The sequence below is a fragment of the Alosa pseudoharengus genome, unplaced genomic scaffold (genome assembly GCF_046254945.1).
Source record: "Alosa pseudoharengus isolate Yale_2024_CS ecotype anadromous, Long Island Sound unplaced genomic scaffold, YU_APseudo_1.1 YU_APseudo_1.1_scf_19, whole genome shotgun sequence".
NCBI lineage: Eukaryota > Metazoa > Chordata > Actinopteri > Clupeiformes > Clupeidae > Alosa > Alosa pseudoharengus.
The window spans coordinates 35,210,185-35,233,898 of NW_027468657.1; the positions used below are offsets into that span (position 1 = coordinate 35,210,185).

The 23,714-nt window shown below is 39.9% G+C and overlaps 1 protein-coding gene across 5 annotated transcripts in view; it reads left to right on the plus strand.

Moving 5' to 3' along the window:
- The first annotated feature begins 7,144 nt into the window (after positions 1-7,144).
- The window catches only part of uvssa (UV-stimulated scaffold protein A), a 48,371-nt gene continuing 31,801 nt past the window's right edge, over positions 7,145-23,714 (plus strand). The window contains exons 1-6 of one of the 5 annotated variants that reach the window (XM_076292613.1): positions 7,145-7,422; positions 10,408-10,517; positions 12,091-12,421; positions 15,265-15,385; positions 15,670-16,002; positions 18,511-18,620. In XM_076292613.1, coding sequence (XP_076148728.1) covers positions 10,408-10,517; positions 12,091-12,421; positions 15,265-15,385; positions 15,670-16,002; positions 18,511-18,620 — 1,005 coding nt within the window. In that variant the 5' untranslated portion in view covers positions 7,145-7,422. Of the gene's footprint in view, positions 7,423-8,170; positions 8,572-10,407; positions 10,518-12,090; positions 12,422-15,264; positions 15,386-15,669; positions 16,003-18,510; positions 18,621-23,714 lie in introns of those variants that run through there. The other 4 variants (XM_076292614.1, XM_076292615.1, XM_076292611.1 and 1 more) reach the window with 4 other exon arrangements.

The following is a 23,714-nucleotide window of genomic DNA, read 5'->3' on the forward strand; positions in this document are numbered from 1 at the left end:
TTAAGTCAAAGTACAGATACTACTGGTCAAATGTTACTCCGATACAAGTAAAAGTTGCATATTCAAAATTGTACTTAAGTGAAAGTACTGAAGTACTTGATTTTAAAAATACTTAAGTATTAAAGTACAATTTGAAATTACATTTGTAAGGTTTAACACTTAAATGCATGCCCCTGACTAGCTTGTATAAGCTGCAGAATAAGGGATTATAGAATGTTACAGAATGAAGAAACCCAACTGACAGAAAGAACATTTTTATTTTATTTTAATTTTTGTATGCAGTGATGTGGTTTACTTTTGGCAAACAAAGCACGCATTTAAAACGATAGGAATCGTTCATCCGTTCAGTAAACTTAAACATTTTGTCGAGATACGGCCATGGGTGCGAGTACTCGACAGGGCATCCGCCTTCATCTCCGTCTCCGTCTACCTCCATCTTGCTGTCGATTTAGGAATAGAGAACGGTTAGACGTTGAACTTGGTTTTATAGCCTAGCACACAGATGTGACGCAACCCTGATTAGTGATAGGCTGTCACCTGCGAACAAACCATCACATTTTAGAAGAGAGGGGAGAGGGGGACAGAGTTTCGATATAGGCTAGACCTAGTTTATTGAAAGTTAAAAGTAACGAGAGCCTTAACAGAAATGTAGTGAAGTTAAAAGTACGATTTTTGTCATTCAGATGTAGTGAAGTGAAAGTGAAAGTAAGTAAGTGCAAGATTTTATTATTTTCCTCGGTCATATCGCTGCTGCAGGTGTAACAGAAAGTGAGAGAGATAAAGCCCGCCCTCAGAAATAACTGATGGGAAACTTGTCAAGGATATTAGAGGTGTTTAAGTAGGAAGAGACCTGTGACAGAACAACTTTTTCTAAGATCTTTGAGAGAAAGGGCACATAGTAAATTTAGCTGTGTCAAATTAACACCTAAAGAGTGTTTTTGGTCCTACTCCAAACTGGTGTTAAACTCAAGTGTTAAAATATCAGAGTAAAATGTCAGATATGGACTCAGCATCTCAACCCCTAAAAACATACTAACATTGTCCATTTTGGCCAAGCAGCTCTTATAATATGATCAATATAGGCGTTTATGCTAATTCATGCTAATTAGCTCAATCACACAAATTGCCCAACATAGGCCTATGCAAATTAGCATCCGGCAGTTTCTGCATGCTGGGAACCATACTATATATTTCCATCATAAAACTTTGGTGTACTCAACATTTCCGGGTCCACAATGGGGCTCTATGGGCTGTCCACCGGACTAAAAGGAGGAAGAAGGAGAAAGACATGGAAAGCTTGTCCCATCATTTCTATTTTGGCCACAGAGAGAAGAGCTTCGGCTGTCAATTCCCATGATATTTAGACAAACTTACCCTAGATGTGCCTGCATAATTAGTTTATAGAAAAACCCAAAGACTTAGAAGCAAGAGCACAAACATATTCGACCTATAAGCACCCTCAATCATTCCTTCTGGTTAAATACTACAATAATACAATGTAAATATGCAATGATTTATTTATACAAACACACACTGTAAATAACAATAATTAATGAATATATGACATTTTATATACAGTATTACAATAATACATGTATTACATTTTCACTTTAAATACCTTTGTGCATTGTATTTATTTGTATTCATCTGTTTTATTTATCTATGTATGTGCATTTTATTTATTTATTGAATAAATCTGTATTTGTCTGTCTAACAGTACAATTTAGCACTTTTGAATGAATTGTTGTCTGGGCTACAAATGGGTGTATGATCATGTAATTAATCGTGTCTTAAGTTACCCTGTAGCACTTTTGATTTGTTTTCTTTGTGCACGCTTGCGTTTTGCCAATTCCTGTTTGCAGACACTGCAATTCAAAACACTAAGATCAGTAGTCTGCAAACAACTTCTGTGCATACAGTCTCTTACAGATTCCTGATGTACACTAGGCCTACATGTGAGCACACTTCACCTAACCCGGCCATACAGATGCAGAGGCCAAATCGAACCAGTCCCTCCTTTTCCACAGCAACCCAAGCTGTCAGAGGCGATTCATTCAAGCTGTAGGAATGATGTAGCTATAGAAAAAGGTTTTAGTTAGATAAAGTATATCATTCACAAGCACAGTAACGTTAGCCTACAACAGATATTTTTTAAAGCTACACATTTCTTTCCTTTTTTTAATTAGGTTACCATATATACTCTTTAGATACGGATTTTTCCAAACGTCAATGGGACAAATTAATGGGAATCTTACATCCGGCACCTAACCGCATTTTGGCTGTGGGCGGGACTGTGCAGCTCATACTTTGCAGTCACGTGATTACCATTATTATACGTTTGGAAAAATCCGTATCTAAAGAGTTTTACAGAATGTCTTAGGCTAACCAGCTACGACATAACTCATAAGCATACAACATATCATTTCGAGTGAAAAAACGAAGAGAAAATCCAAAAAAAGTCAAAGGTACAAGACTGTGTACATATTTTCATTTCCGAGCGAAGGAACTACTCATCCCATAAACCACCGCGCCTCACTGAATAATATAGGCAAAATCGGTGCGATTTATTTTGCCATTTCCAACCGGCGACAACACGCGAACCCCTTTCCTCCAAACAGTGATTTTTATATAGTGAAAGTGCAGTTAATAGCAGTTATTTCATGAGTAATCGTGTAAATAATAGTGTTTTGATATTGAATTTTATATTTATCATCGTGTATTTTATATCGTGTGTGTGTGAACGCGGTTAACGTTAATGGCAGTGCTTCGTAACGTTAGCTACCTGACTCATCCTATGCTGTCATTAGTGTTGTCACGATACTAAAATTATGACTTCGATACGATACCTGCCATAAATATCACGATGCTCGATACTAAAATGATACTACGGCGAAATCCTAAGATATCTGGAGAAGAAAGGACTCATACCTCCTCCAAGTGCATTGAGTCATTTGTGTTGAATTTGGTGCACTTTTGTAGTGTGTAGGTCAATTCTGGGTTCTAAACTTCTAAACTTCCTACATAATTATTATTTTTTTATGGTCAGTAAAATAGTAGGCCTACTTTCTGTGATTAAGTCCTTTATTGTTTGTTATAATTAATTTACATTGTGTTGTGTTTTGGCAATAAAGTAGCTTTAAATAGTCAAACTAGGCTAGATCAAGGTCAGTGTTAAAATTACTGCATGCAAATCACTGAATGCTATGCAGAGGGGCCTAATCTTTAGGCCATCTGATGTACAGTATAGGCTACCCTAGGCCTTCCCGTGTTCATGGGATTTCTTTGACAGTTGCAAAGGGGAAAATGTGAGGATAGTCTTCTTTGCGCCCATTGTACAAGTAAGACGTTCCAACCACTCAGGTCTTCGTCAGATAGGCCTACACCATTACCTGTTGCAATATATCTGTGTGCATTCCTACATTACGTCTATTTCTTTGATAACATGATTTGCTAGCACGTACTGTAACAATACGCCGCTATTATTATTAGGACTCAACACGCTTTGGTGGTATTATGCTGTGGGCTTTAATTAGCGCATTTCGGGTAGCCTATCCTACATCTGGGCAATAATTATTGAACAAATTGCAGTCTACATGCCATGACAAATATTACCAGTAGTAGGCTACTGACCGAACATGAAATAGATCGTTTACAAGTTATGGTAATGTTATTCTGGCGTGAACATTGCGCTTTCATCACGTTAGCACCCTATGATTACAGCTCGTTATGTCTCCTCAAAATGATTACAGCTCGTTATGTCTCGTCAAAATTCATTGATGAAGGAAGGTTCGCTTTATCCCAGAGAACCATACTCGTTTCACTTAAGCTAGACTAAAACATAAGAGAAGAACTTGGCACTAACCATGTAGTCGTGTTTTCTATAGCATATTCGTTAACATGTCGTTCTTTGAACTCTTTAAAAATGTTGGGATATGTCTGCGAGGTGTTTAGCCAAGTTCCATGCGTAGCCTACTGCTTTTAAATGACTTTGTGTACCTGATGGCTTGCCTTAATTCGCGATGTATCCGAAATAGTTGCAGATTTCACTGCACCTTTTGTTTTATCCACAAGGCCTAGAACTGTCGTCAAAGAACTATGTTGACGTTGGCTGCGCACTCACTCACTCAGAGCTGCCTGCTTGACACGCAGATGCGTGCAAGGAGCAGTGAGAGCAGCAGTTCACACAGACACAGAACGTTATTATTTTAATAAAGTATCGATTCTAAAAACGTCTGAAATCGTATCGTTTTTTGCGTGAAGGCATCGCGATACCTTTTTAGTATCGATACACCGTGCAACACTAGCTGTCATCACTACTCAGTCGGGCTGATGCATGGACTGGTGCATGGTCTGCTCTTGGACCACCATATTCAGTTTATTAATTTGCCGTGAATTATTACACAAAATGTTCATTAAATGCACAAAGTATTCCTAGGTTTGATATGAATCATACAGAAGGCTACAGTAGCCTAGCTAATGTTAACTAGCACTGCTAGCAGCATAACGTTACCAACCTCCCTGCTTAACTCACCACAACTTTGTAGGTCTTGTCCCTCATGCTGGCCCTTACAAAACCCACAAACTGACTCTCGGACACACAACAGTCAATAATGTGACCCGATTTAAAGTGGCTTTGACCCCTTTGGACACTCACTAAAACATAATATATTTCATACCTGTGTTGCAGCATGTAGGCTAATGTTAGCTGCATTATGTAATGACATACAATGTCGGAAATGCTAAAGGTTAGCCTGTCGGCTACCTGGAAAGTTTGAGTGTTTAAACTAACATTTACAGTGGTCTATTTGATAGTGTATAGAGCTGCACAGTCCCGCCCACAGCCGATGCCGGATGTAAAAAGTCAATGCAATTTCTCCATTGACAATTGCGGTGTAAGCCATAAAAACTTAACTGCACGTGGTAGACTTAAAACCAGCTACGGTTGTACTAAGCGATTGTATATGCTCCTATAGACACCAAGAGTTCGTGGGGCACTAACCTTGTTTTGAGATAAATGCCTTTTATTCGCGATCTCTTGGATAAGTACTTCATTACCCACAATCCTGAACAATCCCACAATCCCACAGTAATGCCTCTGATTGGTGGAAAGGCCGTTATGGTCATAGTTTGAAACTTTCTCAGCGGAAAAATATTGACAAAGATGGAGGAGTTTTTTACTGCCTATGGCAAAAATCTTAATGTGATTAAAAACTTTCTTGACGAATATTGGTAGATCGCGAATAAAAGGCATTTATCTCAAAACAAGGTTATGAACTCTTGGTGTCTATGAGCATATACAATCGCTTAGTACAGCCGTAGCTGGTTTTAAGTCTACCAAGTGCAGTTAAGTTTTTATGGCTTATAGCCACAATTGTCAATGGAGAAATTGCATTGAATTTTTACATCCGGCATCGACTGTGGGCGGGACTGTGCAGCTCTATAGAGTGTCCCAGTGACTTCCGTTTTACTTCCGCTACAAGGGACCTATCTTTCAAAAAAATATGAACGGGATGCATCTTGCTGCCTGCTATGTCACTTAACAGTATCTAATGTACAGTCTATGGACGAATACAACTTACCTGATGTGTTTAATCCTCTGACTCATGGTATTTTCATCAGCAAGGAAAGCCCAATTAAGACCTGTTGCTGGTATGCTTGTACAATCTAGTGTGGCTGTGAATGAACTAACGTCACTAGCACGACTGATGGGTTTGTAGTCGTTGGAATTACGATCTTTCACAATGTTGTAATTCAATAGTTACGAAACAAAATGCAAATGTCTTTACATGAAAAATTGTCTTTAAAATTGACAAACATCATATGGGTAATTCAAAGCACAAGTCAACCGGGACCAGAAAATAATTTCTTTTTCGCCATAGACTGGCGTTCAAATTTTTTTGAAAGATAGGTCCCATGGAGGCAAACGGAAGTAGCGTCACTGGGACACTCAATTGCGTGCAAAGGGAATTTGAAACCGATTATCCCGCCCCTCGGACTGAGCACTGCGAACGGTGAGTGCCCAGACCCTACATTTTAATGTGGGTCTGGCTTGCCAGGCTACCCTTTAAAACCTATAGTATCAAAATGAATTGACAAGCTACTTGAATGTTTTGAGATCCTGCAACAAAACAAAAGCAATGAATGTGAAAAAGCTATTTCCATCACCCTGCCCTGTTTCTTCAAAAAATGCCTGATATCCACTCATATATGATTTCAGTGCCTATCAGTCCCAGCATTTACTAACAGACATCCCAAGTCTCCCGGAAGTTCCGCATATTGATAGCGGCTCCCTGACGCCCGCAAATTAGATCAAATCTCCCGGAATCTGGAGCGAGCGATCAAGAGCGCACACGTGGGGTATGGAGACCTAAAATCGCGTGTGCATCTGAGTGTAGCGCGCACACGACAGGTGAGAGAGAGAGGGGTGGTGTGTGTCTGAGCGCATCCAAGACAGAGAGCATCCTGATTGGCCTGTTTCGCTAAATCAACCAATCAGTTTTCAGTGTAGGCGGGCTTTTTATCTCTTTTCTCCCGAACTAAATCAGTTCAGTGTAGGCCTATCTAGGAACAGGAGAGTCACGGCAGAGTCAGTGCCCCCAAAAAAGGAAAATGTAAGACCCATTTCAAAGTGTACCCTTGTTTATAAGAGTAAAAAATAATGATAGGCCTAGTCTTGCATGCTGCACTGTTTGTAACAGTGTTAGCATTGCCCATGGTGGGTTAAATGATTGCAAGTGTCAATTCATGTGCATACGAAAAGACCAAACTGCAAGATCTACATATTTTATTTTCACAATTACTTATTTGGTGTACTGAATTTTTAGTGTTTATTTATTTTATTTATTATATATATATATATTTTTTTTTTTTTTCTTTTTTTTTTTTTCGTGATACCTCCCTGAAATTACTTTTTGCAGGTTGAGATGTCTGTACTAATATATCATAGCCTATCATAGACTATAAAATATATCCACTAAAGTTAACGTGCAAGACCGCGTGAAGGTGATGATGCGTTCAAGACAACTCGATTCTTCCTACAGTGGTTCAACAAACAAAAAATAACAAAAATCGTAACGGTTGCTGATGACTTTTATTTCGGTACATCAAATTGCCCGGAAGTTGAAGGAGCGTTGACGAACTGCTGTGGAGGTGGAGCGCTGTGCATAAGATATAATCAGAACTGTCTATGGGTTTAACCTTTAATATTTTGCTTCGGTTGAGCACATTTCTTCATTCTCCCCAGGTCGAGGGAATAAAGAACAACCGTTTATACCTCATTTGGAACCTACATCAAGCTTTGGGGACAGGAAACAAAGGTAGCGAGAAGGGACGGGCTTTGGAAAATAGGCTGCTTGTTTTGTTTTGCCTCCTGAACTGAACAAAACGTTCAGCTGCTAACATTCAACGTTTACAGGTAGCAGGGTATGTATTATATTATGCAATGTTTATGGTTTTTAACGTTTTCTGTCGCTGACAACTTTCTGTAACTCTATATCTTATTGTCGGTATCCTTAATCACTTAATGTATTTTTTTCTGACTGAGGTTGTAACGTAGAGGCTGCTATAATGCACTTCACTTAGCCTACTAGTGTTGGGGAACATAAATGCATTATGTAGGCTAAATATCCATTGTCCAGTGTGGAATGTGCATTAACCGAACTGAACTGTCATAATAAGTGTCTTTTTCTGGACAGCAACACATCCCTAAATAGACAGCAAAATGATTATGACCGCCGCACTAGCGAAGTAGACTGGAAATATCCAGACCCATTCACGCACGCACGCACGCACACACATAAAAACACACACACACGTGTGCAGGCAAGCAGGCACACACACACACACATACAGATAAACACACATAAACTCTCTCACACACACACTCAGGCACACCCACCCTACCCCCCACACTCACAAGTGAACTCACACACACACAGAGAAGCACACATACACAAAACAAACACACGCTATGCACACGCTCATTTACATACATAAAAGTTTCAAGAGTAGGGGCTGGAGTAGGAGATGGAGACTTAAATTGACAAGCGTGATTTATTTTTGTGGAGTACTATGCAGGACTGAGCGGCGGTCATATTTTGTACCGTTTCGCGGTACATCTAGTGTGCGCCTGTCGTAGCAAAGACAGGGAAGCAATAAGAATTGATGAGACATCCAGACGGCTAAATTGTAGTCAGCAAGACACAAACTAACCTGATTGCAGATCTGGAAAATGTATCTCTAAATGATTAGACTTAGATGATTTGTAGTTGATTTGAATTGGCTTTGTTATTTGCATGCAAAATATGATTCTTATGCCTAAAAAACATGATGAGAATGAATGTTAAGATAAATATTGTTGCCGTAGTCACACTTTTTTTTCATAGTTTGGCTGGTCCTGCAACTTATAGACAGGTGTGACTTATATATCAAAATATATATAATTGAACATGTTTTTAAATGTTAGTCGGTATGAATTGACATGAACCCTACATGAAACATTACCGTCTACAGCTACGAGAGGGCGCGCTATGCTTGTGGAATGAGATTGTGAGCTTGGTGAATTTGCAACAGGTCAGACATTTTTTCGTACTTCAGCCCAAAAGTTAAAGGGGGTTCGGGGGTGTCACCACCAGGGAAATGTATTAAATATTGTTATGTAAATGCACAAGTTCTGTGCAGTCAGAGATTAGGGCTTGCACTATGCCTAAAACACGTGTGCATACCATAAATCCTCAAATAATGGCCAGGATTCCGTTTAGGCCTATAGCCGGGCCTTAGATTCGGATAAATAAAGGCCGGCCCCCAATTAGCCTACAAGCCTGGGTAATAATTGCCTACATTGTTTTGATTTAACTAAATTAAATAAAAGAGCTCTTCTTAATATTTTATATTGTTGGTTGGTTTAATACTGTTGCCAATGAAAAGTTGTTGTCCTACACTGGGTCTCCAACACGTCGCTCTCAAGCTACCAGTTGCTTGGCGCCCCCTTCTGAGCTTGACAGAGGCTGAAGCATAGCCTACATTTACACAATTGTTGTCGCGAGGCATTCCAGCCTACAAATTTAATAAAAAAGTAAATCATGCATAATTCATGCAAAAAAATCATGCAAAAAAAGAACTCAATTTAGGCTACCGTAGGCCTACGCAATACGGTTTCCATTACAGCACAGCGCACGTTCAATGAATGAATGAAAGCGGATGCCTTGTCTCGCAATAAACAGCGGATGGAAATCCCAACACTTTCAACTACATGAAACTTCACAGTGAACCATCAAATACCCCCCAGATGTCAGTGCCTATCAGTCCCAACATATAGCAATATAATCAAACAGCCCAAACGTAAATTAAATCCCAAACCAAAACGAACATCTTTTGCTTTTAATAGCCTACTGGTATGATGCTCCAAACAAAACGCATGTCTCACAATAAAAGAGAAGGCAAAAAAACGCACATAAGAAATCAAATACAAGCCTGCCCCAAATAAAGGCCTGTGCTTTGCGCAGTATAAGTAAATAAAATGAGCCCTGCATGAGTAACGAAATTGACAAGTAGCTGTAAGTAAGCATGCTAAACTGGACATCCAAACAGTATTCTAACGTTAGCTTTGAGATACTGCTTGATTGCATAACTTAACTTAGTTTAGTCGCCTCAATGTACTATGTTGTGATAAGACCTTAGCAGAGTTAACTTTAATGCAGCAGTTTTGAACAAATTTGCGCAGCATTGTCACGATGCTAAACGGATTTAATAGCAATTTAGCCCGCCGTCTTCTATGCAATGCTTCTATGTGCAAACAACAACTCTTCAACAATCGTTAATGTTTTGTTATATGCACATGCAGAGGAGGGCAGCGGGCTCGTTGCGAGAGAGAGCGGGGCGTGGCAAGGAAAGGCTGCGTGCGTAAAAAGTGCAGCTCAATGAAAGGATTTCATCTTATCTTTAATTTAAATAGTACAACATAGAACATTAATGTGTGGCGGCCGGTTTTGATTTCGTGGCGCCCCGCCACAGATTAGTCAACGTATGGAAAACACTGCTTGATTGCATTGTATTCTCCACATTTTTAGCTACATCTTCATGTACCACATCAGCATTTTTGTTCAGTGAATCTTTTGTAAATTCCTTTACAATTACCGTTGGGCCATTGGCCGCCTTCCTTATCGCCCTGTTTGCCATTCACTCCTCCTGTTCTGTTGTTGATGCAAGTGTTTTCTGTATGTGCAAGTGTTGTCTTTATTGTCAGGCCACCTTACAAAGTAGATAGATCTACTGTTGGTTCATTTCTTACCATTTCAACTGTCTCGGTGTTGGTGAAAGAGTTTATGAGCAAAAATATGACAGAAATATTGCCTGATGTGATGTAATGCAGGAGCCCCTTTAAAAAACCACGTTTCCTGTCTCCAACAGATGGATTCTGAAAAGAGGGATAAACTATCAGAACTTGTAGAAGAGCTGACCACTTCTGGTGAACCTACTCTGAATGCAAACAAGATGAAGGAGGTGAAGAAGATATCCAAGTAAGATTTGTCCTTATTTTATCTTCTCTCCTTTGACTCTGATGGCTCGAATGCATTGCGTCTGCAGAACGGCTCTATTGTGTGTTGATGGTCCTTTTGGTGCTCATGTTATCAGGTTAGAGAAGCCATACTGCCATATTCTGCCTATGTAAGCACATCTCAGGCACTGCTTGAACCACACTGCAACCGTGACCTAGAGAAGGGGCACCCATATTTTCCACTGGACACAAGTGATTCAGTGCAGGAGTACAGTAAGAAGACCAGTTGAAAGTCATAATTTGTGTTTAAAAAGGGAAAAGTGGAGGCTACATGTGTTCTATAAAGTAGCAGAAACCAAATGAAGCCTGTTATTACATTCTGTTGAGTTAACAGTGGGTGAATGACAGTTTGCGGCCAGCAGTTGGACCAATGGTGTGGGTGTGGGCTTCATTAGTTCTTGGATGGGAGACCTCCACTAAGTTGCTGCTGGAAATGGTCTTGGTGGGGAGCTAGTAGGTGGCACTCTGGCCCAAAAAAATTAATCCCAATGCCCCAGTGCCAGGGACACTGCTGTAGGAGATGCTGCCGTTCGGATGAGACGTTAAATCGAGGTCCTGACTCACTCTGGTCATTAAAGATCCCATGGCACTTATCGCAGAGAGTAGGGGGTACCCTAGTGTCCTGGCTAATTTCCAACTGGCTCATTCAATCTGGCCCCCTAATCATCCCCCAGTGTAATTGCCTCATTCATTAATTCCCTCTCTCTACACCTCAAGCTGGTGTGGTGTGTTCTGGCGCATAAATGGCTGCAGTGCATCACTCAGGTGGGTGCTACACGTTGGTGGTGGCTAGTGAGGTTCCCCCTCCACTGGGAAGCCCTCTGGGCGCCTCAAAAAAGCACTATTTAAATGCAATATGTTGTTGACTGCTTTCTGGTAACAACTAATCTGCTAGTGCTTTTTAGTCTTTATTTTAGCTCATTAATGTAGCTCATTGTGGATTTATTGCCATTATTATAGGCAAACTCTGTAGAAAGATAAAACACAAACAGAACTGTGCGACAGCAGTTGCAGCCGTTCCACAGACTCAGACTCAACAGAGGCCAACAGGAAACCAATGACGAAACATGTTTTTGGAGTCTATCATAAAATATTCATTACTGAAATAGTTTACTAAAGAATAACCATTTCTTCAGTTGCTTTTACAGGTAGGTCTCATATTATTTAATCTGAAGTGGAAAAATGTTCAATTGAAGTTTGTCTAAATTGCTTTGGATGAAATAGGCTTATTGTGTTCCTGGTCTTGCTGAAGCCTACACATTTGTGTATAAAACTCTGCTCTCATTTTGGTCGGACTTTGGTCAGCCATATTGACAAGCTGTCCTTTGATTTAAGATTAAAAAAATGACGATGTCTTTCACTCATCCTCTCATTGTTTTGTAGGAGAAGTGGAGGGTGCAACTGAGCAATATACATCACCTTATGTTCTGTGAACATACCAATTCTATGTGCTCTACATTGATTAAAAGTCATGCATTCATAGACTTTGTACACGCTATCAAAAAAATTACTTTTAAACCATTATTCCCCTACAGGATTTCCAACGACTACATTGAGCACTTGTACCATTTGATCATGACCCAGTTGAACCAGGAGCATGCAGAAATCAGGCTGTCAGCTTTCAACATGGTTGCTGAGTTGTTCAGCCGCTCACATTACTTCCGTGTGCTTCTAGTCGCCAATCTGCAAGAGTTTCTTGACCTCACTGTTGAGACAGACATAGATCAGCCACTGCCACCACCAAAGGAAGTTGCCCAGAAGTTGAAGAGACTAGCTATCCAGACTGTACAGACATGGCATGCCACCTATGGAGAGGCTTACAAGAAGCTTGCTCTTGGCTTCCACTTTCTTAAACAGGTGAAGAAGGTCAGTATTGCATTGTCAAATTATTTTGTTAATTTAATAAATAGTTACAAGAGTTATTGTGTCAAGTATGTCTTGTTAATGATTCATGTTTGTGATTAACTTTAACTTGAAATGTGGCCTTATTTACAAAATTCAAAAAATGGTGCAAATATTGCTTAACATGCTGCTGAGCCTAAATCACTTAGGTGGAAATTCCTTCACCACAATAATGCGAATAATAATATTAAATGTGATAATACATTCGTTGTATTTGTGGGGTTACTGTAAATAACAACCTTATTTATGTCATTGTTGTGAGGTTGCCATGCAGCCTTTTTGCTCTCTGACTGATTATGTTGACGGGTGAAAGAGTGTTGGTTTTTCCTGTTGATGAATTGTATTTTATGTTGTGTACTACGAACGGATCTACTGCCTTCTTACTAAATAAATGCCAGTTGAATAAGCCCTACGTCATTTATGTTCCAATACAGGTACAGCCAACATGACTAAAGTCTCAAGGATTAAAGTTCTCCGTCATAGGACGGATTTCCGTCAATTTGATTTTAGAAATGTCATATTTGAGATTGATGCAGATCCGATGAGAAAAAAAAATAGGAGGGGGTGGGGGACTATCACCTTTGCTTTTCCAAAGAACACGTAGGCTATGGAGGACTATAACGGTCTAAAAGTTGGATTATAGTGACACATTAGATACAGCTGACGAGGTTGGCCAATCCGTTTAACTTTTTTGGATATGATATTGTGAGCTCTATGTGCGAATTCGGAGAAGAAGCGTAGGCTGTGTTCTTTCCGTGCATCAATGTAGACAATTTCTTACTATCGCGAACTCTTGTCAGAGGAGGTCATTCATTTTGGGTGTCACCTATGACTTGAACAGATAGCCTTCTATGCCACCCGATGTAGGCTACTATTATTGTTAGTTTTTAATCAATGCAACATTATAACATTATGTGTAAAGCGACGCAATATAAACCGTAGCCTATGCAATTTATTATCCCGTCTGTTGTCATGTACAACAATGTTTTTCACAATTTGCGACGGAAGGTTTTGACTGAGCGTGTTAGCATAAAAAATAATAATAATATCACTGTCATCATCGCGAACTGTTGAGTAAGGGGGTCAGTCTGTTTGTGACGCACAGACAGCCTTGTAGCCTATTTTGCTTAGGCCTCACTTTTAACGACAGTAGATTGTGAGTGTATGTTGAAAAAAAATAACCATACAATTAAAATAGTCAACTTAAAACTTTGCTATAAAATATTATTAATTTATAGCACAAAACCATAACCAGTAGGCCTACCAGAACCTTGCATATTAGCGTCATGATTTGTGTGCGTCTATTTGGCAAGGCCACTAGCTGTCATGGATGCATTGTTGCTAAAGGAAGGCAGGTGTCAAAAGTTAAAAAATAAATGGAGATGGGCAGCTGTTGGAAACGGGGGAGAACTAACAAGCCATGGTGTAAAGAAATTAAAGTGCCAGGGGTTTGCTTTTGCGCGGTTCGCTGCAAGAAAATTGTTTATGGATGCAATAGGAAAACGTTTTAGCACGCCACCAATCAGAAGACCGCTATAAGGTTAACGTTCGTGCACTTCAGGACATCTTCCCTACCTGGTGCAACTAGCCACCACGACAGAGGTAGGCTACGTTTATCTATGGCTGACCGTTTTTACGTTTAGAAAGTAGGCTACGCATGTTCTTTCATAGCGCAACACGACCTGTCCCTCACCATATCGCAACCTCTTGTCAACCTTATACAATCTGTTGCTGAAGACAAAGCACCGTCTCCAGATTGTCGTTATCAAATGCGCAGACCTCCTGCATGAGCACACACAGTATTGCTGCTCATTGAAAAACTGAGTTGTCTGTAAAACTCAAAATTACCATGTTTTCACTAAATGCGGATGAGGCAACAAATGGAAAAATGAACAATATCTAGAATGTTCTGATTCGTTACTTTGATGAGGAAATGGGAAGTCTTGCAAACTTGATTTTATAGATTTTACTTGGTGTTGAATTGCATATTAACCAGAAAAAAATCTCCCCTTTAAACACTTTTGGCCTGAAGTAATTAAATAAGAGTGTGTTAAAGCCTTTCTACAATATTGCTGCAGTAGAAAAGAACAGCAATGGCTAATCAGCAATGGTCAGGGATGGTACTAAAATATATTTTTGTTCATCAGGAAAACTCAATCTCAATAAAGAACACTTTCAATTCGCCTTATTAACATGGCGGCCATTGGCGGCTAAAACAAGGCTACAGGGTACACAAACCATAGGATTGTTATGTTCTATGCCAGTGTTTCCCAAACTTTTTTTCTGGGGACCCACTTTTTAAAAATGACAGACCATCGCGACCCATTTCACTTCAGATCTAACATGCAACCTGCATGCAACCACCAATATTTAATTTATTAGACAACATAAATTGTGCTGGCGACCCAAATAAAATCTCCTGCGACCCACCTGTGGGTTGCGACCCAGTCTTTGGGAAACACTGTTCTATGCATTCACCTGTAGGTGGCATTAATTATATAGTAAGTGTACCCTGTAGCCCCGTTTTGGTTTAAAAAATGGCCGCCGTGTGAATAAGGCGAATACTCCCTTTACTTTGCTGTTTGCATCTTTTTGTACATTAAAAAACAATAGGTTTTCTCTATAGGTAGATAAGAACAACGTATGACTTATGGCCTGAAAAAAGTTCAGTCAAACGATTTTTTTTCACTTTAATCCCTGAAGTCTAACTGCAGTTTCAAAAAGCTACATTTGCAAATTCATGTAAGCATACCATAAATAATAATTTTGATGTTCTATTTATGTTTAAAATCATCTTTTTATTTAAGGTAGATTTTCAGGATGTAGAGGCTCGAACTCTTACAGAAAGAAGGAGACAAGAGGAGAGACAGAGAAGACTGCAGATGGTGTACAAAGACAAGCTTGAGAAAGCCAAGTCAGAGATGGAGGGTACTTTTTTTTCATGTTTTAGACAATGTTTTTTCCCTTTGCTGCTTCTTCTCAACACAAGGTGTGAACTCCTCTGAGTTACTTGTTTACTTTGGATTTACTAGTACTAGGCTTTGCTACTAGTCATGTTAGTATTTACATGCTTACTAGTCTATGTTATTGTCCTGTAGATATGCACCGCTGACAGGATTTCAGTCCCTACAGGTTGTCATGAGATGTATGGGTGTCATGAAAGAGGTGTGTGTGGAGTACATGAAAACTGTTTTTGTGTATTTTCAATACAGAAACCCGTGAAGACATTGAGGTGAGCTTGACTGAGATCCACAGCTGTATGAAACTCTTACTACCTGACCCAGAAAACTTTAATATGTGCAACCTGGAGCCTATAGCCAGCTCAAGTGGAGCTTCAACATCCCTAGAGTTTCGAGACTCAAACAGCAATGAAGATGTCCAGCCATGCTGCAGTCGTGACCTTAAGGAAGAATCTGATGTGATGACGCAGAAAAAAGATCCAAATGATTCTGAGAGTGAAACCGAAGAGAGTACAAATGATAGCTCCTTCCTGCGCAACTCTGGTGTGATGTCTCACAAATATAGTTTGGAACTCAGTATATCTGGTATGTTGATTTATGTGATCAGCAGGGGTTTCCCACTTTTACAGAAAGTTATCTCAGGTTATCAGCTTAAAGATGGATATTACTGTGCAGTGTTTCCCACAGAATTGAATTCTATTTGTGGTGGTAGGTTTGCAGAATTAACTTGAATGCAACAGTTTTTAACAAATTAGCGCAGCGTGGTTATGATGCTAACCAGATTTAAGCACAATTTAGCACAACCTGGAAAATCATTGTGTGGTGGTCAATGTTGATATTGTGGTGGGCCGCCACAAATAAGTCAATGTATGGGAAACACTGCTGTGTGAATGGGTGATATATAGACTCACCTGGCCTATTTTGCTTATATGGGTTGTATTGGATTGTAGAGAATAAGGCAGTTACAATCATCAGTACCCATTTTTGCTTGATCTGGCTCTGCTAAAGATAAACAACTGTTTCATAATTACTTTAGTCTTTGTAGACAACCTTTCAGTGATCGTTTTATTTTATATACAGGTTGGTTATTATCGACTAAGCTCTGCAGAATGGACTTTATGTACAACCATCAGCTTCTGTTGAGCTGACCATGTCTAAGGCTGCGTTTACACCAGCAGGCCTTGATGCACAGTTCTGCCTATATCGGATTTTTTTGGACTGCCTGTTTACATCTATGTTTAAAGGAGAATTCCAGTGTGATTTTGACCTAAAGTGTTTTGAAACATGATACCGAGTGTGAACGTATGTCTCATAGCCCATCTCGGCTTGTCCCCTGCACTCCGAAATCTGGCGCTAGTTAGCCGATGCTACCAACAAGGCGGTCAATGGTGGTGCCTCGGCATCGGCATAGCCATGCAAATAAATCACTGTTTTACACCATTTACGAGGCTCAATGTATCTCCACACTTCATTGGTAGACTTCCGAGGGCCCTGACATTTAAAACTAGACATTGAGAACTTTGAAAAAGCACTGGTAGTTTACTTACAAGATGATTTATACAGACAGTATCTTCACGAAGTTTAGCGTTTGCAGCCATCTTGAATTTAGTCACGATAAGTCGAGCAACGAGTAAGAATGAACAGGTATGATAAGGGATCAGATTCCAAAAATAATTCTGTGGAAATGCATGGATTACAGTTTCTTCCAGTAGCAGCAACTGGAATCCATGCATTTTTGGAAGTCTGTATAAATCGTCTTGTAAGTAAACTACCAGTGCTTTTTCAAAGTTCTCAATGTCTCGTTTTAAATGTCAGGGCCCTCGGAAGTCTACCAATGAAGTGTGGAGATACATTGAGCCTCGTAAATGGTGTAAAACAGTGATTTATTTGCATGGCTATGCCGATGCCGAGGCACCACCATTGACCGCCTTGTTGGTAGCATCGGCTAACTAGCGCCAGATTTCGGAGTGCAGGGGACAAGCCGAGATGGGCTGTGAGACATACGTTCACACTCGGTATCATGTTTCAAAACACTTTAGGTCAAAATCACACCAGAATTCTCCTTTAAGAGTGGCCCATATCAGATATCTGTGTTTTTTTGGTCACCGAAATGAAAGCATACAGACGGCACTGCATATGCACAAAATAAGCATTACGGTATTTCAGTGTCTAGTCTGTTTATTTTCGCTTCCAAAGTATTTAAGTCTGTGAAATAGGTGACTGTTTTTCTTTTAAGGCAAAAAAGAAAGTGGAGAGCCTACCGCCTTTAATGCAACTTTTCCATCTGTGTTTTCATTTTAATTATACTGTTTTGCTAGTTGTGCATTTATGTGAAACTGAAAGCAATATTGTATGTAATGTTATACGAAAACGCAAAAGACTGGGCATTTTCAACGATTGTGAAAGTTGAAAATGATAGGGAATATCTGATCTGCCAGTTTAGACACATTGGCACATATCCAATTCATATCAAATTTATTTCCACGTATGAATGAGGCCTGAATCCGATCTGAAAATATCGGAAGCCATGCACTTTTTTCCTTTTTACAGTCCATTTTGCAGATCGGAATTGTGCCATATATGACCAAAAAATAAAAAAAATCAGAATTGGTTCACATTTAATTGATGGTGTAAACGTAGCCTAACATGGTTGGCCAATGATGTGTATATCTGATATAGGAATTTCTGTATATATAAGTTCTGATATTTGTCATCAAACTCTTCCAGAGGATAGCTCCTATTGGCATACATTTGCAATCCCTGTTGACTCTGACAGTGTTCTGGCATTTCACTCATGGCATCTAAAACAAACCCCCACAGAAGTCAAATGCACCTGATCATGCACCAGTCTACTCTTTTTGTCCATGACACTCCTTACTGTTATTAAATAATGAAGTAAGAAATCACAGTAGTGCAACTACCAGTCAGAGGCATTGACATGCTTTGAATTGACTTAAAATAGCAATTAAGAGTACTTAATTGGTATTAATATCCAATACCAATTGAAAGAGGGCCCAGGATGGCTTAAGGTAAAATTGATGATGAGCAAGGTGTAACTTGGTCCCTTTGGTGCTCTTCTCTTTCTGTGCACAGATGTGGATCTTCAGGAGACTGAAGACAATGAGGCCGTTCTGGACACTGTAAAGGACCTGCACCGACTCATCACCACCAAACATCTGCCAGCTGTACAGTCCTGGATTCAGGTAACCCTCTGCAGTCTGTCTTGGCCCATGACACTTTATTTAGTTTGGTTAGAATGCCATCTTTAAACCTACTGTTTCTAATTGTATTAAAATATATTGTTTTAATGTATACATGTCATTATCTGTGAGTCATCCCAAATACTTGCTTCTTTTCTGCAAATTGAATTCATTCAATTGAAGTGGTAATGGTGTCATGCGCTCCATGTTCTGATAGGGTATGGTCTACACTCTCACTTTAGGGTAGATACATACATACTTCACATACTGTCCACATTTAGTCCCAGAGTCCTTGTATAACTCCATGGGCCTCATGCACAAACATGTAAGAACACTCCTGGTGTGATGCATCGAGTGACATTAACATGACTGTGTTTCTTCTCGCCAACTTCCTGACAGATACACACACACAATTGCTGAGACTTAGAGGCTATACAGAGCAACTACCAACATTTTAAACTCCGAGTTTGTTTATGTAGGCCGGGCCCACAAACTACTACTTTTCAGAATTATTTGCACAATATTTAGACATCAACCTTAATCATAAAGCATCAATAATAGTGCTGGGCGGTATACCGGTTCACACCGTATACCGGTGTATATTTTCGTTATGATATACTGTACATTTTTAATATACCGCCATACCGGTGTATTTGATTACACAACGTTTGGAACGCTACGCCGCGCGACAGTGTTTCAGACAGGACTTTCTTCACACGCACGCATGGTGCCAATAGAGTGGTGAAGTCCCGCCCCTTCCGTTTGCCTCCATGGGACCTATCTTTCAAAAAAAATTGAACGGCAGTCTATGGCGAAAAAGAAATTATTTTCTGGTCCCGGTTGACTTGTGCCTTGAATTACCCATATGATGTTTGTCAATGTTAAAGACAATTTTTCATGTAAAGACATTTGCAGTTTGTTTCGTAACTATTGAATTACAACATTGTGAAAGATCGTAAAATCCGAAATGTACGATCAAGTATGAAAATTAAAAAAAATCATGAAATTAAATCAAATTGCATCATATTTACAGTCTATACTTCTCTGCGTTCACCTGCACACACATTACTCTAGTTTGAATTACTCGCGAACCCGTGATCGCATCGATATGGCAAGCATATCAGATGAAAGAGGAGGCACAGGGCTATCCATTGGTACCATGTTTATCGACCCTTCTGGCTTATAAAACCAGACGAAGTGACTGCAAAATAAAAAACGTCATGTACACAAACCAACGCTGCACACTCATTACTCTCGTTTGAATTACTCGCGGACCCGTGATCGCATAGATATGCCACGCATGTCAGATGAAAGAGGAGACTCGGAGCTATCATTTGATACCAAGTACATCCTTCTGGGTTATAAAACAGACGAAGTGACAGCAAAATAATAACTTCATATAGCTGGACTTACCCCACGTTTTTGTCTGTTCTTGTGGCAAAGCATGTTTATAATCCAATGCTATCATGTGTTTCTCTATGGCAAAGCATGTTCATATTCCGGTTTTGAGATCCTAGCAAATTCCTGCATGGCATCCAATTCAAGGCTTACATTGCATCCCAATTTGTTCAACAAATAAACACCTTTTTTGCCTTTACTTTGTTCATGGCAATGCAGTAAAAAGTTGAGAATTATTATGACTGCATACACACAGGCACGCAGGCTAACACGCAACCTCGGGTCAGGTCAGATCAGTTCGTGTCACAGATATGGATCGCAGAAAGGTCATTTTTCATCACTAAATAAAAAATGGCATTTATTTCCGTAAATCACACAGCAAATATTTCTGTAAATTGCTCAGCCCCAGAGTATCCCTCCAACATGGCAATTATATTGCCCGATTCAGGACAGTCTGCCCTACACACACATGAAATGCATGTAGAGCTGTGAGCTTGCTGTGGTGAGATACATGTCGAAATATAAGAATTTTTATAATACACTTTTTATATTTATGCGGATGAGGCAACAAATGGAAATATGAACAATATCTCGAATGTTCTGATTCGTTACTTTGATGAGGAAATGGGAAGTCTTGCAAACTTGATTTGCAAACACTTTTGGCCTGAAGTAATTAAATAAGAGTGTAAGTTAAAGCCTTTCTTCAATATTGCTGCAGTAGAAAAGAACAGCAATGGCTAGTCAGCAATGGTCAGGGATGGTACTGAATTATTGTTTTGTTCATCAGAAAAACTCAATCTCAATCAAGAACACTCTCAATTCGCCTTATTCACATGGCGGCCATTGGCGGCTAAAACGATGCTACAGGGTACACAAACCATGGGATTGTTATGTTCTATGCATTCACCTGTAGGTGGCATTAATTATATAGTAAGTGTACCCTGCAGCCTCGTTTTGGTTTAAACAATGGCCGCCGTGTGAATAAGGCGAATACTCCATTTACTTTACTGTTTGCATCTTTTTGTACATTAAAAACCAATAGGTCCCGACAGCAAAAGGGGTGCTATCTTTATAGGTAGATATGAACAACGTATGACTTATGGCCTGAAAAAAGTTCAGTCAAACGATTTTTTTTCACTTTAATCCCTGCTCCCTTGCCTGCTAGAAATTGTTCAATGACCGTCCGACAGAATTGTTAAAAAAGACATGACCCTCCCCTGCCAATTGTCATTGTCTTCCGCCCGCGCTGCTTTGCGCCACAGCCACACACTGTGATAACATTCTTAAATCAATCTTTCCCGTGAGCTTGCATGCTACCAGTGCATGCTACCAGTTCCCGTGAGCTTGCATGCTACCTGTCCTTCCTTTTCAAATTTGTTGCACCTGTTTGCACAATTTCACAAATAATCATATGTGATTAATAATATGACAAATAATCCCTCTGCACGGGGACCGAAACAATGCATGCCAACTTTTTCCGTGTTTATAACGTATTTTAACTTTCCCCCGCTGTCTTGCCGTTTTAATGTTTTCCCGTAGAATATCCCATATTTACTTGGAACATAACACATTTGACAAAGGACAGATGTATGTTGCTAGTGACAAAATATTAACTTTCAGTGTTTTGCGATGTCTTTGTCATGGGGAAGTGTTTTCCCCCATGCATATATTCTAGGCTACTGTCAGTGCTGCCGTGAGAGAAGCGGGTTCTGTGTTTCGTTCATGTCAGTGACTGACGCGAGAGAAGCGGGGTCTGTGTTGTGTTGTGTTGCGTTGCGTTAATTTATTTTCATTGGGCATGCCGTGCTGTGCTGTCCACAGCTCTTCAGTTCTGACAAAGCCGAAATTACTCCTTTCGAAACAATGAGTGCAGGAAGCGCGTTTGTATGGTTATATTGCTTGACGGGGGGATCCCAAGCAGCTTTCAGCCATAAGGCTACTTTGAGAACATTTCAATTCACCCGACACTAATATTCAAAATGTTGAAAACTATTTCGGCATAGCCTATAAAGCAGTTAAATTAAATGGAATGTTAGTTGTAAAACAAACGAGCTACTTGGTGAGGCTTGGCCTCACAGATGCGCTCGTGCCTTAGATGGCAGGAAAAATCTTCACAATATAGGCCTATTAACTGACCACCCGATTCACGTTCGCTGGGGGGAAGGGGGGCCATCAGACATTTGTGCCCAGTTAATCCGGCCCTGCCCCCAACAAATCACACTTTCCCACCTCTGTGACAGCTTAAAAGAAGTCGAGAGGACTCCTAACTCACAGACCTATTCACAAACCTGCGGCATTTTACGTGTTTTGAAATCCTATGCAGCTACAGAGCTTCCAATCGTGAGGAAGCAATTTTGCATTGTAGGCATAACTAACATGCAATAACGCCACCAACAACAGCCAAAACTAGGCTAATCATTGTCAACATGTAAATTAAATGTAACATTATTGTGAATCAAATGAAAATGTTCTCTTTTGCCAACGTAGGCATAGTAACAGAATAATTTAATAATGTTACAAAGATACTACATCAATCCGTATGTTTCATTAGGCTACTAGGCTATTTGTTTTGCCTTACTCTTGATTCATTTAGGCTAGGCCTTTTTTTTCAGGGGCCGTATTCACAAAGAATTTTAAGGCTAAAAGTAGCTCCTAACTGGCGAATTTAGGAGCAACTCCTAAAAATAACGGGCATATCACTCCTAACTTTAGGACTCTTTTTCACAAAAAGTAATTCACAAAGCATTTTAGACCTAAAAGTAGCACCTAAGTCTGGGACAGCTTAAAAGAAGTCGAGAGGACTCCTAACTCACTAAGACCTATTCATAAACGGCTTTTTGTGGCATTTTACGTTGTGATGTTTTGAAATGCGTAGCCTATGCGGCAACAGGAGCTTCCAATCGCGAGGGAACAATTTTGCATTCATAAAAGGGATGCAATAACGCCACCAACAACAACCAAAACTACTCATTGTTAACATGTAAATTAAATGTAACGTTTCATTGTGAATCAAATTAAAATGTTCTCCTCTTTGCAAACATAGCCTAGGCATATGGTGACAGATTAATTTAATAATGTTCCAAAGGTACTGCATCAATCCATAGGCCTATGTTTCATTAGGCTACTAGGCTATTTGTTTTGCCTTACTCTTTATTCATTTAGGCTAGGCCTTTTTATTCAGTTATTAATCATCTTCCGTCCTTCGCACTACTTGTGTAGCGCACGCATTCTCCGACCTGTCACTCATCATCGGAAGGGAGGTGTTTGGAATCATTCCCGCGTTTGTCAGCCAATCAAGGTGGTCACTTCAGTCAAGCTCGTGCATGAGTAATGACGTCATCCATAGCAACGAAGACTCACTCCTAGTTTAGGAGTTGTCTGAAAGGCTTTGTGAATAACTTTTAAGAGAATACTCCAAGCTAAAATCTTTTAGTGCGATTTAGGAGTAGCCTACTCCTAGTGGTAAGATAAAAGCCTTTGTGAATAGCCTACGGCCCCAGTTATTCATCATCTTCCGTCCTTGTGTAGCGCACGCATTCTGAGACCTGTCACCTGTCACTCATCATCATAAGGGAGGTGTTTGGAATCATGCCCGCTACAATCATCAGCCAATCAGCCAATCAAGGTGGTCACACTTGCCCATTTACACAAATTAATGGTCGAATATTACTGATGATCATTGTTATTTAAGAACATGCA